Genomic DNA, 15000 nt, shown 5'->3' on the forward strand with positions numbered 1-15000 from the left:
TCTGCTCCCGCTCCCCGTCCAGCACCTTCACCTGACGGAGGAGGCCCAGAGGAGTCGTTAAGATGGGGGGCAATGGAAGCAGAGCTCAAGTCATGTTCATGTTCATGTTGTGGTTCACAACCTTCATTTATTTCTTCTTCATTTTCTCTTTAGTTATTTGTGTTTACCCCCCCCCACACACACACACACACACAAGGGGAAACACACACACACAGAGAAGCACATAAACACAAAAGAGTAGGAGATGTAGGAGTAGGAGATGGACAAGCGTGATTTATTTTTTTGCAGAGAGAATGTGCAGGACTGGGTGGCAGTCCTATTTTGTACCGCTTTGCGGTACATCTAGTTTCTACTCCATTCTTGTCTGTTCTATCTCCTCCTCTCTCAGTGGGACTGACCTGTCTGTCTGTTCTATCTCCTCCTCTCTCAGTGGGACTGACCTGTCTGTTATATCTCCTCCTCTCAGTGGGACTGACCTGTCTGTCTGTTCTATCTCCTCCTCTCTCAGTGGGACTGACCTGTCTGTTCTATCTCCTCCTCTCTCAGTGGGACTGACCTGTCTGTCTGTTCTATCTCCTCCTCTCTCAGTGGGACTGACCTGTCTGTCTGTTCTATCTCCTCCTCTCTCAGTGGGACTGACCTGTCTGTTCTATCTCCTTTCTCAGTGGGACTGACCTGTCTGTCTGTTCTATCTCCTCCTCTCTCAGTGGGACTGACCTGTCTGTCTGTTCTATCTCCTCCTCTCTCAGTGGGACTGACCTGTCTGTCTGTTCTATCTCCTCCTTTCTCAGTGGGACTGACCTGTCTGTTCTATCTCCTTTCTCAGTGGGACTGACCTGTCTGTCTGTTCTATCTCCTTCTTTCTCTGTGGGACTGACCTGTCTGTTCTATCTCCTTTCTCAGTGGGACTGACCTGTCTGTCTGTTCTATCTCCTCCTCTCTCAGTGGGACTGACCTGTCTGTTCTATCTCCTCCTCTCTCTGTGGGACTGACCTGTCTGTCTGTTCTATCTCCTCCTCTCTCAGTGGGACTGACCTGTCTGTCTGTTCTATCTCCTCCTCTCTCAGTGGGACTGACCTGTCTGTTCTATCTCCTTTCTCAGTGGGACTGACCTGTCTGTCTGTTCTATCTCCTCCTCTCTCAGTGGGACTGACCTGTCTGTCTGTTCTATCTCCTCCTCTCTCAGTGGGACTGACCTGTCTGTCTGTTCTATCTCCTCCTCTCTCAGTGGGACTGACCTGTCTGTCTGTTCTATCTCCTCCTTTCTCAGTGGGACTGACCTGTCTGTTCTATCTCCTTTCTCAGTGGGACTGACCTGTCTGTCTGTTCTATCTCCTTCTTTCTCTGTGGGACTGACCTGTCTGTTCTATCTCCTTTCTCAGTGGGACTGACCTGTCTGTCTGTTCTATCTCCTCCTCTCTCAGTGGGACTGACCTGTCTGTTCTGTCTGTTCTATCTCCTCCTCTCTCAGTGGGACTGACCTGTCTGTTCTATCTCCTCCTCTCTCAGTGGGACTGACCTGTCTGTCTGTTCTATCTCCTCCTCTCTCAGTGGGACTGACCTGTCTGTCTGTTCTATCTCCTCCTTTCTCAGTGGGACTGACCTGTCTGTCTGTTCTATCTCCTCCTTTCTCAGTGGGACTGACCTGTCTGTCTGTTCTATCTCCTCCTTTCTCAGTGGGACTGACCTGTCTGTTCTATCTCCTTTCTCAGTGGGACTGACCTGTCTGTCTGTTCTAGCTCCTTTCTCAGTGGGACTGACCTGTCTGTTCTATCTCCTCCTTTCTCAGTGGGACTGACCTGTCTGTCTGTTCTATCTCCTCCTCTCTCAGTGGGACTGACCTGTCTGTCTGTTCTATCTCCTTTCTCAGTGGGACTGACCTGTCTGCGCAGCTCCTGCAGCTCTCGCCGGGCGTCCAGTCGGGAGCGCTCCACCTCGCGCAGACAGCTGCGCAGATCCGCCACCTCCTTCTGCGCAGACGCCAGGCTCTCCTCCAGCACACTCACCCTCTGCTCCTTCTCCTCACACTGCCGCTTCACACTGATGGAGGGACAGAGGGAGAAAGAAAGAGAGAGAGAGAAAAAGAGAGAGAAGGAGATAAAGAGACACAGAAGTGGAGAAAGAGGGGGAGGAAGACCAATTCAGTGCACACACAACACGCACACAAGTTTTCAAATCCAGTATTTGGCAGATTATCAGATTGGATCAATTTCTGTTTTTAAGTACACCATAGGCTATGCATCAAAACTGACTGTTCATGGTAATCTGTCAGTTTGCAAGGTTATCAGATAGTGGAGTTAGGTGTTCTCTACACTGGGCAAACATGAATGGATCAAAGCATTTTTAGTCTATCCTTATCTCTACTGCAATGCACACTGCCCTGCTCCCTTACCCTTTCTTGGAACTGTGTTGTGCAATGTGTGTGTGTGTGTGTGTGTATGTGTGTGTGTGTGAGAGTGAGTGTGTGTATGTGTGTGAGTGTGTGTGTGCGTGTGTGAGCGAGTGTGTGTGTGTGAGTGTGTGTGTGTGTGTGTGTGTGTGTGTGTGAGTGTGTGTGTGTGTGTGTGTGTGTGTGTGTGAGTGTGTGTGTGTGTGTATGTGTGAGTGCAGAGAGCTGCTTCTAATTCTGGAATTCTGCGGACACGGTTGCGGTCACCTGATCCTCTCGCTCTCGGCGGAGCGCAGGGCCTCCCTGAGCTGGCCGTTGGACTGTCCGAGCGTGTCCCTCTCGCGCGTCACGTCCCCCAGAGAGCGCCGCAGCTCCACCGCGTCCCGCCGGTGGCCCTCGCCCGCGTCGCGCGTCTGGCACAGCCGCCGCTCCAACTCCAGCACCTCCCGCCGCACCACGTCCCGACTCTCCTCACTGGCCGACAGCGCTGCCCGACACTCCTCCAGCTGCCCACAGCAAAGGGTCACCCATTGAGCAATGTGCTGCTGACATATCTATTATCATTGTGGTGTAGAGATGTACGCACATCTATACAAATTCGGCGGGTGCTGGATACTAGCAACAGCGTATATAAAAAGAAAGATACCCGCACACTGCCGTAGGTAAGGTTACAACGTTTCCACCACTCAGGTCTTCGTCAGGTATGATCTATCTATTATCTACAATATATCTGTTATCATTCTTGAATTTCTCCTGGGGATCAATAAAGTATTTATCTATCTATCTATCTATCTATCTATCTATCTATTACCAGTGAATAATCTATCATGAACCTTTAGTTAGAGGTTTTAGTCAAGAATTTTTCATTCTGTTCCTACAAAGACAAAATTTGAACCAAAACACATCATAATAAAGCTCAAAGGGTTCAAACGTTAATAACTGCCACTTGTTATTCAACATGCCTTACAGCTCTGTAATATCATACACTTGAGATGTTGGCGCACAGGGCATCTTGGTTGTGTGCGACTCTAGCGGAGCGTTGCGGTGTGCTGACGCACCTCCTTGAGGGCCGTGTCTGTGCAGGTCTGCTGGTCAGCGCTGCTGTCCTGGAGTCTTCGGAGCTCTCGCCCGTACGAGCTCGCCGTCTCCTCCAGCTGGGCACGCACCTCTTCCAGCTCAGCGTTGAGAGCAGCTACGGTGGCCTGCGGGGACCAAAACAACACAATAATCCACTCAGAGAATGCATTAGAAAGCCTGGGACAGTAACTCATCAGAAACAATGAGTCTAGCAGGGGGTACTGTCAAGTTGAGATATAATATTTCACATTAATTTGTTCATTTCAGTTGGTTCTGAAGTTACGGCTCCACCTATAAACTGAGCTAGATCAGTCAGTGGCAGTAACTTCTTGAGGGTTTGGATCTGTCTTTCAACCTCTGTCAGAATTTACCCTCTCCATCTCTTTAGCGTGCCCTGCCTCCCGGCTCAGACGCTCCACTTCCAGGGTGGCTACGGCCAGCTCAGCCTGCAGCGTGGACACGCGCTCAGACAGGCCTGCTTTCTCCGTCTCCTTCAGAGACAGTGCCTAATTGGAGTAAACACACACACACACACACACACACACTGTTAGGAGAGGAAATGGCATTGACTTACTGCAAAACTGTGTAATTTAACTCATACATAATGACGACGAGGATGGGATTCGAACCCACGCGTGCAGAGCACAATGGATTAGCAGTCCATCGCCTTAACCACTCGGCCACCTCGTCTCCTTTCCTATGCATTAGGTTTCGTGTGTAAGTGTAGCCAAACTACCATACTGATATAACCAGCGCAACCAGTTTTCACGTAATGAAACATTACACTATACATTTAACAGAGTCCAGCCAAACGCAGCAGAGTGGCCGTGATGTGAGTGTGAACTGCTATCAAATCACGGTCCCTCCAGCGAGCTGCGGTCCACCTGCTCCCACCTGCTGTTTCTCGGTCTCGGCCTGCAGGAGGCTCTGGTCCCGGTCGCGCTGCAGCGCCCGCACCTCCTCCTGCAGCTCCTCCCTCTCCTTCTCCGCCCGCTGTAGCCGCTCCTCACACTCCTGCCGCGTCTGACGCAACGCCGCCTCGCGCTCCGCCTCCAGTGACCGCTGCAGCACCTCCTACAGGACACACACAGCAACAGACCGCCAGCGTCAGCAGAGCTCATCTTTCACTTATAGTGATTATCTTCAATGTAAACAGTGTGATGTACATTAGGAATAAAAGATTACTAAAATACAAAGACTGGCTACAAAGATTCTTCATTGAAATTATATCATTTTAATTCATTATATCCAGATATCATATTGTATTGTATTGTATTGTATTATTGCTGTTACTGCATTATGCTCAACTGAACTTTGAATTCTATGTAAACAGTGTGATGTACATTAGGAATAAAAGATTACTAAAATACAAAGACTGGCTAAAAAGATTCTTCATTGAAATTATATCATTTTAATTCATTATATCCAGATATCATATTGTATTGTATTGCATTGTATTATTGCTGTTACTGCATTATGCTCAACTGAACTTTGAATTCTAATTCAATGGCATCCAAAGGGTTAGATGTTGTAGGGAAATATTTTCTCATTTGCCAGAGAGACTTTATTGTAGTTCCCTAGAATCAAGATGGAGGCTGAGCAAGATTCATGTATATTACAGCCATTCATTTCATCTGATGTGACAGGGACCTTTATGTGCTGTTTATCTAGGCTACATTCTGGCAAATTGAACTTGTACATAATATGACGACGAGGATGGGATTCGAACCCACGCGTGCAGAGCACAATGGATTAGCAGTCCATCGCCTTAACCACTCGGCCACCTCGTCTCGTGCTCAGCACTCATATCGCATGTGTAACCATACTGTAACTTCATGCTTTATCTAATGTAAATACTGATTTTTTAAAAATTATTATTATTAAGTCAAACACAATTTTTCTACAGCTTTTTAACAAAAGGAAAATGCTTTCCCCGATCAGATACCGGAGAGACGCGATCCTCCCACCTTTTCAGCAGTGAGTCTCTCTGACTCCTCCTGGTGGTTGGCCATGGCATTGCGCAGGGCTTGCTGGTGCTCGTGCTGTGCAGAGGCCAGGTTCTGCATGAAGGCCTCTCTCTCGCGCTCACACTGCACCAGCGCGTTGTCTTTATCCGCCCGCATGCGCTTCAGCTCCGCTGCACCGACCCAAACAACAATCACATACGTCAAAAGTAAACAGACACGCCGTAGGGCAAATGTCACAGCAAAGAACCTTCCAATTGTCACTGATCTATAGTGCTTTTAATACTGGTCATCTGAAATCAAGGGTACAGATGAGACTAGTGCTTGATGGCAAAACGTGTTTATAAAACAGACAGAAATATGACGAGACAATAAACCTTACGATTTGTGAATTTCATGGATCTTCATTCCCATAACTATGACCTATACGCTCTCTATCCCCCTGCGGGCTCAGGTACACTGTGGTCACTGGGCACCAGTCTGAGGGCAGCTTACCCGTGGTGGTCTCATGGCGCAGCCGCAGGTTGTGGGTGTCGGCCTCCAGCTGCTCTTTCTGAGACTCCAGTTGCAGGAACTGCTGTTGCACATCAAACAGGCTGGTCTCCAGAGCCTCTTTATCAGTCCTGTACACACAACACACACACACATGCACGCACACACACACGCACACGCGCGCACGCACACACACACACACACACACACACACACACACACACACACACACACACACACACATAAATATGTATATACTATTGTGGAATATTTCAACAGGGTCAAATTATCATGATAAGTGTGTTTCATCTGTGCTGGACCTGAAAGCAGCCAGCTCCTCGGTCAGTGAGGCATTCTCTCTCTCAGACGCTGTCAGTTGGACCACCAGCCCTGCCCTCTCCTTGGCCAGCTCCGCCCGACCCCGCCCGACCTCCTCCAGGGCCACGCCCTGCCTCTCGCCCTCTCCCTGGGCCGTGCCCAGCGCCGCCTCCAGGGCACTGACCTCCGCACACAGCTGCAGTCCACACACAACACATCCATGTCAACGTCCACATGCACAGCAGAGCAATCAGGGCACTGACCTCCGCACACAGCTGCAGTCCACACACAACACATCCACGTCAACGTCCACATGCACAGCAGAGCAATCAGGGAACATTTGTTTCATTCCAAGGTTATATATACTATTTCATTATTCTTAACTTCATAGGCCGTGTTAAAATGCACCCGTTCTTTTACTGAATTGGTACCATTCACCACTGTGATCCCCAGAGAGGTGACTTTAGATGGCTGTAGCTTCTCACCTGTATGACTTTGTCCTGCAGTCTGGCTCTTTCAGTTTTGACAGTCTGAAGCTCCGCCTCCATTCCCACCCTGGCCAGCTCAGCCTCCTGCAGTGATTGGTGGAGAGCCAGACGGGCAGTGTCCAGCTCCAATCGGTCCTGCTCCAGCCGGACGAGCTCATCGCGGATGGTCAGCTTCTCCTGCTCGGCCTCCCTCTTCTGGGTCAGCAGGTGGCTCTTCTCCTCCTCCAGCTGAGGCCAAATGAAGCACCATCACAGGTTTGGACATGAGATCGGTCAGCCAATATTGGGCTACGTGCACTGGCTTTAAATCTTGGCTGTAAATATGGCCACTATCATGCTGGAAATTTTTACTGGAGAGGGAAAGCAGCAGGTCATACTGGACAATGGGATGGGTCACCTTTCATTCTATTTTTAGAAACACATGGGGCAGCCGTGGCCTACTGGTTAGCGCTTCGGACTTGTGACCAGAGGGTTGCCGGTTCGAACCCCGACCAGTAGAAAGCGGCTGAAGTGCCCTTGAGCAAGCACCTAACCCCTCACTGCTCCCCGAGCGCCGCTGTTGTTGCAGGCAGCTCACTGCGCCGGGATTAGTGTGTGCTTCACCTCACTGTGTGTTCACTGTGTGTGCTGAGTGTGCTTCACTAATTCACGGATTGGGATAAATGCAGAAACCAAATTTCCCTCAAGGGATCAAAAGAGTATGTATATATACATGACATTTACTGCCTGAAATCTGAATACTTCCTTTCAAACCAAGTATGCATGTTTTGATTTTGCGATGCTTTGTAAGACACATACTGCCATCTAAGCCAATGACCGTATATGTGTATCAACTTCATGGAGGTCATCCCTGTCTTCAGCCTCAGCTATGTGGAGTATGAGAACCTCAAGATTACGCTCGGGGTTGAGATGTGATAAGCGCAAGGCAGAGTGGACAGGGATGAGGTGACCACCCTTAAAGATTTACTTTTCAGGGTTTTTTGTTTGAATTTCATTAACTGCATGTTACATACTCTTCCAACTTAGTGCTCCACACAGCCAACTGTTATTTATTAATGTGGAACTGATGCCAGCCATAAACTGCTCGATGTGACTTAAAATAATGAAACTTCCAACAATCCAACTAACATATTAATAGGAAGTTCACCCATCTAGTATGTAGCAAGCTGTCTGTCTTCATGTCTGAAAGTGCACTAGACCTTGAAAGAGAGACAGAGCATAGTATTCATGTAAACTGTGCTATAGCCTGGTAAGCCCCCACCCACCTGATTGATGATGTTATTGAGGTCAGATTTGTCCTGGGCCAGGCCCTCGTTCAGGCTACCCATCTTGGCCAGGGAGTCGCGGAGGCCGGCCTCCTCGGAGCGAAGCTTATTCACCAGCAGGGTCAGCTCAGCGTTGGAGGACTCGGCCTGCAGGAGACACACGTGGTCACACACTACCCTGCATAATGCCGTCCCGCATACTGTACATCATAAACACAACTCACAGGAGGCCCATTTTACCTCAGAGGAAATAAAAGATTATTCACAGTCTTGACAATACTCAAGAGATAGGTGATTTCTATATATTCTATTGTAAGTCAAGGTGCAACATCTTCGGCATTTAGAAGATGGGTTTGTAGTTGTGGGTTTATGATTCATGATTCATGGAGGGTAAGACAGAGAAAATGTTGAGAATTGAATGAAAACTATAACTGAAAACAGACAGGAAAAACAGACCGGGGGCGGGACAGACACCTGTATTGCAAAGATGACAAAGATGGGTTCATATATTGCTTTCAGACTACTTGCATTGGGGAATAGCTGATTTGCTCTCAGAGGAGAAATGTTACACACTATGATCAAAAGTGAAGTGTTGACCACGTTTACATCTAAATTTCTGATGCTCATCCTGGGTTCTGAAATCAGGATATGTTAACATGCGCAAACACTGAACACTTATAAACGCAATCATAACTGGGATCTTAAAGTTCATATAAATGCCATCATTGTGGCCCGGTCTGTCCTCCCACCTTGGCGAGGGCCTCGGTCAGCTGGCTCCTCTCTCCCTCCAGCATCTGCTTCTCCACCAGACCCTGCTGGTGCGTCTCCCGCACAGCGGTCAGCTCCATACGGTGGCCAGAGGCCCGGCCCTCACTCTGCTCCCACTGCCTCTGACTGTGGAGGACAACACCAGCACAGCATCAGCACAACACCAGCACAGCATCAGCACAGCATCAGCACGGCATCAGCACGGCATCAGCACAGCATCAGCACAACACCAGCACAGCATCAGCACAGCATCAGCACAACACCCACACAGCATCAGCACAGGATCAGCACAACACCAGCACAGCATCAGCAAGGCATCAGCACAGCATCAGCACAACACCAGCACAACACCAGCACAGCATCAGCACAGGATCAGCACAACACCAGCACAGCATCAGCAAGGCATCAGCACAGCATCAGCACAACACCAGCACAGCATCAGCACAGCATCAGCACAACACCAGCACAACACCAGCACAGCATCAGCACAGCATCAGCACAACACCAGCACAGCATCAGCACAACACCAGCACAGCATCACCCTTATCTGGGTGATATCCATGGTGATATCCACGCTTATCTGGGTGATATCCATGCTTATCTGGGTGATATTCATGCTTATCTGGGTGATATCCATTGTGATATTCATGCTTATCTGGGTGATATTCATGCTTATCTGGGTGATATCCATGCTTATCTGGGTGATATTCATGCTTATCTGGGTGACATCCATGCTTATCTGGGTGATATCCATGCTTATCTGGGGTGCGTTTCCCAAAACCATAGTTGCTAACCTGTTAGCAACTTAATTGGTTGGCAATGGGAAATTGCATTGCAACCAACAAAGTTGCTAACTTAGTTAGCAACTATGGTTTTGGGAAACGCGCCCCTGGGTGATAGGAAGGAGCTGTAAGCAATGTTAGCAGCTCTGGTGACCTTCCACCAAATTGAACTTGGCATCATAACATTTCTACCTTTTCTTTTATATACGGCATTGGTGGGTGAACATAGTAAGGATTCCACAGTCCAAATAAATTCTTAAAGTTTGTGGTAATGTAGATGTGCCTGTTTAAAAATGACCAACATGATGACACTTCTAACAGGTCTTTCCATTTCAGGCAAATCAGATTGTCTTTTCACTAGATGAAGATGATGTATACTTGATGCAGATCTGATTCTTACACTGACTTAACTTTAGTTATCCACACACACAACTAAGAGTTAACAAAGAACCGTATGTGTTTCGTCTCCTCAGGAAACCGAGTAGGAGATTCTCTTTCCCCACTCACATTCTGTCCATCTCGGTCTTGGTCCGCTCACGCTCCTGGACGGCGGCCTCCTTCTCCTCCCTCTCGTGGTCTCTCTCGCGTTGGCTGGAGCTCAGGGCCATCTGCAGCTTCTCACTCTCCAGCTGCAACAGCTGGACTCTGGTCTGCGCCGCCTGCAAGGCTTTTTCCGTACCATCTTTCTCTCTGGGATGAGGCAAAATGGTCAGTGTCAGTTGGACATGAAACAGCCATGCAGATCCAACACTGACCTCAGTAACAAATTCACCCAACTAAGCTCTGTCACATGAGAGGTGTGGTTTCAGAACATCTATATTTTGCTATAAGCCACAGCTAAATATATATTCACTGGCATATTTATTTTCCTCCAGAAGAACAGATTACTTCCATGTGAGGGTTCACTTCACAAGTTATTGAACCTTACTGTAAATATGCTTCTTACTAGTGAAGTGAACAGACTAACTATTAGCACTGTAGGTCTCAGAGATGGAGCCAGTACAGACTGACAGCACAACCTGGCTGTGGTTTATAGGCTGCTACTCAGTGTATGACAGCCCTTAGTGACTTTAACCACTTGTGGCAATTCATTTGAAAGGCATTTTTAGACTGGCACCTTCCTATGTTTGGGAAACTATTGCCAAAGCAAAAAAAACATGACATGATAGCACATAAACAAAGACCAAGGCGCACACCTGATGAGAGCGGTCCTCTCCTGCCTGATGCGGTCCCTCTCCCTCTGCGCCGTCTCCCTCTCTCGGAGAGCATCGTCCCGCTCGCCCTGCAGGGCCTGCACACGCAGCTCCGCGTCCCGGCGGCCTGTCTCGGCCTCGGCCAGCTGCCTGCGCAGCTGCTGCACAGACGACTGCGCCGAGAGCAGACGCCCGCGGATTTCCTGTCCAGACACAGCGCAGCGCAGAGTGAGGCAGGGCACACACTAGGGATGTAACGGTATGAAAATTTAACCTCACGGTTATAGTGACCAAAATTATCACGGTTTTCGGTATTATCACGGTATTTCGAAAAATTCAAAAAGTGTCCCGTTCACTTTTTTCTTCATGTTTAATTGGCTATGTGCTTATAGCTTAACTTACCCTACCATAACTTGGAGTTTGCTATTTCTGTTATTTGGATGCAATGAGTGAGACCAAAGTAAGCGTTCAAAATAAAACTTTAGGCTACTGTATTCTCCTCATAACGTGAGTGGAATGGATTTAATGTGGACGCGAACATAAAAAGACCCAGAGTGGCTACATGATACAGTGCACGTTTTGCGGTGAAAAAGTTCCGCCTTTAAAATCAGGTGTAGCCTAATCCGAATTGTAGTTCAATTAGACAACAGAATCAGTAGGGTACCAGTTTTGTTCCATTGTACCAGGCCTACTGTATGTCAAAAGCAGGCTCAGATGAAGCTGGGAAGGATTTAACACACGGTTTCCACACCGCAGTAATCAAGAGTGATAATCATGATATTTGAAATGAAAACGGTAATTATTATCGTCAACATTTTTATTGCGGTTTACCATTATACCGGTAATTGTTACATCCCTAGCACACACATGGAATCATGTGCTCTTCAGCTCCTCACAGAATGGTCCCATTTAGGCCCAAGACAGCAGGACTGAGGAGGGTGTTATTATTTCATCTACGTGGGTCTTATTTTAACTGTACTGTACATTTAGAGGGAAATATATATATGTATATATAAATTTACAGTTCTATACATCCTCTGTAGAATCACCTGTCGGTATGCTACAGAGGTCTCTTACAGGGAGACTTTGTGCACATCCCAGGTGCTGAAGAAAAAAAATTTTTTAAGAAAAAAGTTCGCACACTCCTTGGTCTACCTGGGTGAACGTGGAGGTCATGTGTGATTCATAAAGTCTTTCTAGATCTACTGTGGCAGAGCCTATTTGTGGTCAGCCTTCCAGTGTCTGGGTACTACCTGCAGCTGGAGCTGTTTGCTGGACACAGCGGAGCGTAGAGCAGACAGACTGGCCTCAGGAAGGGCCATGGTGGAAGGCCGCCGTGGGGAGGAGGGTCGTCTAGGTGACGCTGACCGTTGTGAGGAGGTCACCCTGAGCAGGGGCGTGAGAGAGGCTCCGATGGCTTCTCCATCCTGCGAGTCAGAGAATATTCCAGACTCTCCATCTGACAGCATCGTCTGGAGGAGACATTCAGCAGTGGAAAGTTGCAAATTAAAATGTATTAAATGTAAAATGTATTAAGTGTAAAATTACTGACTATTATTACTGTATTATGTCCTCTCTGGTTCCCAACACTGAGGATTTACAGTAGAGTTTGTACTACACTATTCAATGGGCTACTTCCCATACCTAGACTAATATAAGCCCTTTCATTGAGGAAAAACTAAACTGGGCTGCGTCAATTCACATTCGGTGTCATGGATTTAAATAGGAGGTGCTCTAAGCCAGTGGTTCTCAACCTTTTTTCAGCGATGTACCCCCTGTGAAATATTTTTTCAGCCAAGTACCCCCTAACCAGCGCAAAGCATTTTTAGTTGAGAAAAAAAGACTTAAAACAGAGCACTGTGCCATCAGTGTCTAATTTATTAAACTTTGGAACTGATAAATATCAATATATGTATGTATATTTTTAAATCTCACGTGCCCCCTGAAGTGCCTTCACGTACCCCCAGGGGTACGCGTACCCCCATTTGAGAACCACTGCTCTAAGCGATCTAAACATCTCCTCACCATCCGCTAGCTGCCCGTCCCCTGAATATACTGTAAAAAAACACGGTCTCTGTAGACAGCCCAGGCTCCAAAAACAGCCTGGTGCATGGCCTGGACCATGAAACATAACAGACTTTTCCAGCCATTCACTGACGAGATGCACGTTCAGGAGAGTTTCAATTGCACGGGAGGGAGGGGCAAGCTAGCTCTCTGTTTTGTTTGAATGTCAACAGAAGTGACGTCACCCAACATCGCTTAGAGCACCTTTAATCTAGTTTTAACTAATCTGATTCCCAAGTCAAAGATAGTGTTAATCCAGGAATAAATCAGGGCTTAATTTAAATCTACACAAACACACACATACACAGAAAGAGATACACACTTATATCTAATAGACTTGTAGTTACAAGGACAAGTGAAAGAAAAAGCAAAGCCAGCTAATTAAAATAAATTTAATAAAATGTCTGACAACACTGCATGACTATAATATACATTAGTAGTTTAATACAAAACAAAATCCTCATGCATCACACTCACATTTAATTCAACTCAACCTTTAAATAACACACATACATTTCCTTGAGCTGGACCATTACCTGAGCTATGTCCCTGAGGGTGTCCAGTAAGGTCTCCGTTTGAGATCGGAGAGCCTGCAGCTCGGTGCCCTCCACCCCACTCTGGTCCTGTTCATAGGGATCAGCACAGGCAAAACTAGAACACGACATTCACAAGACAACTGTTTCTGTAGTAACTAATAAATAGTATTATTAGTAGTAGCAGTCAAAGAATTAGTGATGGTAGAAGTAGTAACAATAACAGTAATACTATTGGAGAAGATCACACTGAAGTGAATCACTGAAACAGTGATTTGCTTGTTTTGTTGCTTGTTTTCTTGCTGATAAAAAAGATTTCTTGGTCACCAGTAGTCAGCAGTAACTAGGTTTCCACCGTCCATTCCTTATTTAGACTAGAATAAATTAACCACATTTGATAAGAAAACATGAATGCTTGCCGTAATGGCACATAATCCGACACAAGTGTGCCTGATTTCCGACAGCATGTAAATGTGTATGTGGCAGGTGGATGAGACGATGCTGCGTGGGTACCTCCAGTCTCCTGGTGAGGGAGGAGACCTCCTGCTCTTTGTCTTCATTCTGGGCCTTCAGTCTCTCCATCTCCCTGACCGCCTCCACCAGCCTGAGAAACCAGCACACGCAATCAGCACCTTACATAACTGACTCAGAGGTACCGGCATCAACACTGCGGTCGCTAAGGAAACATGCTATTGCCTTCGCACCAAATATACACAAAGACTCATAAACACCAACACACAGAAGGCCTTTAATCCTGTCCACTGTCCCGCTACAAGTGCAATCATCACCCCCCCCCCCCTTCCATGAGCCCTGACCTGGCGTTGAGTTCGGCTCGCTCGGCGTCGCCGCGGGCCTGCAGGGTCATTGTGTCACTGACGTGCTCCCGCAGCTGCAGCTCCAGCTGGGCCCGCTGGGCAGACTCACGCTCCAGCGCCACGGCAAGCCCCTCCTCGCGGTTGTGCATGGACGAGGTCAGACCCGCACACGAGGACTGAGCGGTGTGGGAGGCCCAGGCCAGCTCGTTACGCATGTCCGACAGGTCCCTGAGCGGAGACGGAAAAGAGGTTCACAAGACAGCGGTCAATCTCACTGGGCAATAGATACAGAGGGGAAAAAAGGGGGAAAAGGGAGGGGAAAAAGGAAAGAGAGAAGAGACAGAGGTCCATGTCAGGAAAGTCCTGTCGTGGGGTGCGCTGTGGCATGTACGGGTCTGAGTGCCCATGGGGACCCAGGTTCGAATCCGACCTGCGGTCATTTCCCGATTCCCACCCCATCTCTCTCTCCCACTTACTTTTACTTTTCTCCCACTGTCACTCTTCACTGTCCTATCCAAATAAAGGCAAAAAAGCCCAAAAAATATACTTAAAAAAAAAAGAAAAGTCCTGTCGTTGCAGTACATGTCAGTAATACCTTTCTGTAGCACTCTTCATCTCATACACATGTCTCCGGAACCCAACCACCTGTCTCCATAGCTGCAGAAGCCGACTATGCTCACTGCTGTAATAACTGTGGAAGGACTGTGGAGAGGAGACAAAACAAGGTAGAGATCACAAAGATGCCAAACGCAGGCTGGGCCTAAATACAACGGCATGTAAAGCATGGTCAGCACGGTCACCATGGTCACCACCTACCTCTTCCTCTTTTCTCCAATCAGATTCTCTTTGTTC

At 47.7% G+C, this 15000-nt stretch overlaps 1 protein-coding gene and 2 non-coding genes across 3 annotated transcripts in view; all 3 read right to left on the bottom strand.

Annotated features, from left to right (window-relative positions):
• Nucleotides 1-15000, bottom strand: part of crocc (ciliary rootlet coiled-coil, rootletin) — a 34568-nt gene that overhangs the window by 9638 nt on the left and 9930 nt on the right. The window contains exons 7-26 of the mRNA XM_076268200.1: nucleotides 14965-15000; nucleotides 14744-14850; nucleotides 14149-14376; nucleotides 13847-13937; nucleotides 13337-13423; nucleotides 11990-12208; nucleotides 10740-10939; nucleotides 10051-10233; nucleotides 8743-8887; nucleotides 7994-8140; nucleotides 6726-6956; nucleotides 6243-6436; nucleotides 5926-6053; nucleotides 5434-5603; nucleotides 4361-4540; nucleotides 3838-3972; nucleotides 3448-3591; nucleotides 2657-2895; nucleotides 1881-2040; nucleotides 1-31 (exon numbers count right to left, since the gene is read on the bottom strand). The exon at nucleotides 1-31 is cut by the window's left edge and continues 137 nt beyond it; the exon at nucleotides 14965-15000 is cut by the window's right edge and continues 130 nt beyond it. Of these exons, the coding sequence (XP_076124315.1) occupies nucleotides 1-31; nucleotides 1881-2040; nucleotides 2657-2895; nucleotides 3448-3591; nucleotides 3838-3972; nucleotides 4361-4540; nucleotides 5434-5603; nucleotides 5926-6053; nucleotides 6243-6436; nucleotides 6726-6956; nucleotides 7994-8140; nucleotides 8743-8887; nucleotides 10051-10233; nucleotides 10740-10939; nucleotides 11990-12208; nucleotides 13337-13423; nucleotides 13847-13937; nucleotides 14149-14376; nucleotides 14744-14850; nucleotides 14965-15000 (3055 nt within the window). The remainder of the gene's footprint in view (nucleotides 32-1880; nucleotides 2041-2656; nucleotides 2896-3447; nucleotides 3592-3837; nucleotides 3973-4360; nucleotides 4541-5433; nucleotides 5604-5925; nucleotides 6054-6242; nucleotides 6437-6725; nucleotides 6957-7993; nucleotides 8141-8742; nucleotides 8888-10050; nucleotides 10234-10739; nucleotides 10940-11989; nucleotides 12209-13336; nucleotides 13424-13846; nucleotides 13938-14148; nucleotides 14377-14743; nucleotides 14851-14964) is intronic.
• On the bottom strand, nucleotides 4075-4156 carry trnas-gcu (transfer RNA serine (anticodon GCU)). Its single transcript has one exon. It is a non-coding gene; the product is annotated as a tRNA-Ser (tRNA).
• On the bottom strand, nucleotides 5175-5256 carry trnas-gcu (transfer RNA serine (anticodon GCU)). The gene has a single exon. It is a non-coding gene; the product is annotated as a tRNA-Ser (tRNA).

This window comes from Alosa pseudoharengus, unplaced genomic scaffold (genome assembly GCF_046254945.1).
Source record: "Alosa pseudoharengus isolate Yale_2024_CS ecotype anadromous, Long Island Sound unplaced genomic scaffold, YU_APseudo_1.1 YU_APseudo_1.1_scf_5, whole genome shotgun sequence".
In the NCBI taxonomy this organism is placed as follows: Eukaryota; Metazoa; Chordata; class Actinopteri; order Clupeiformes; family Clupeidae; genus Alosa; species Alosa pseudoharengus.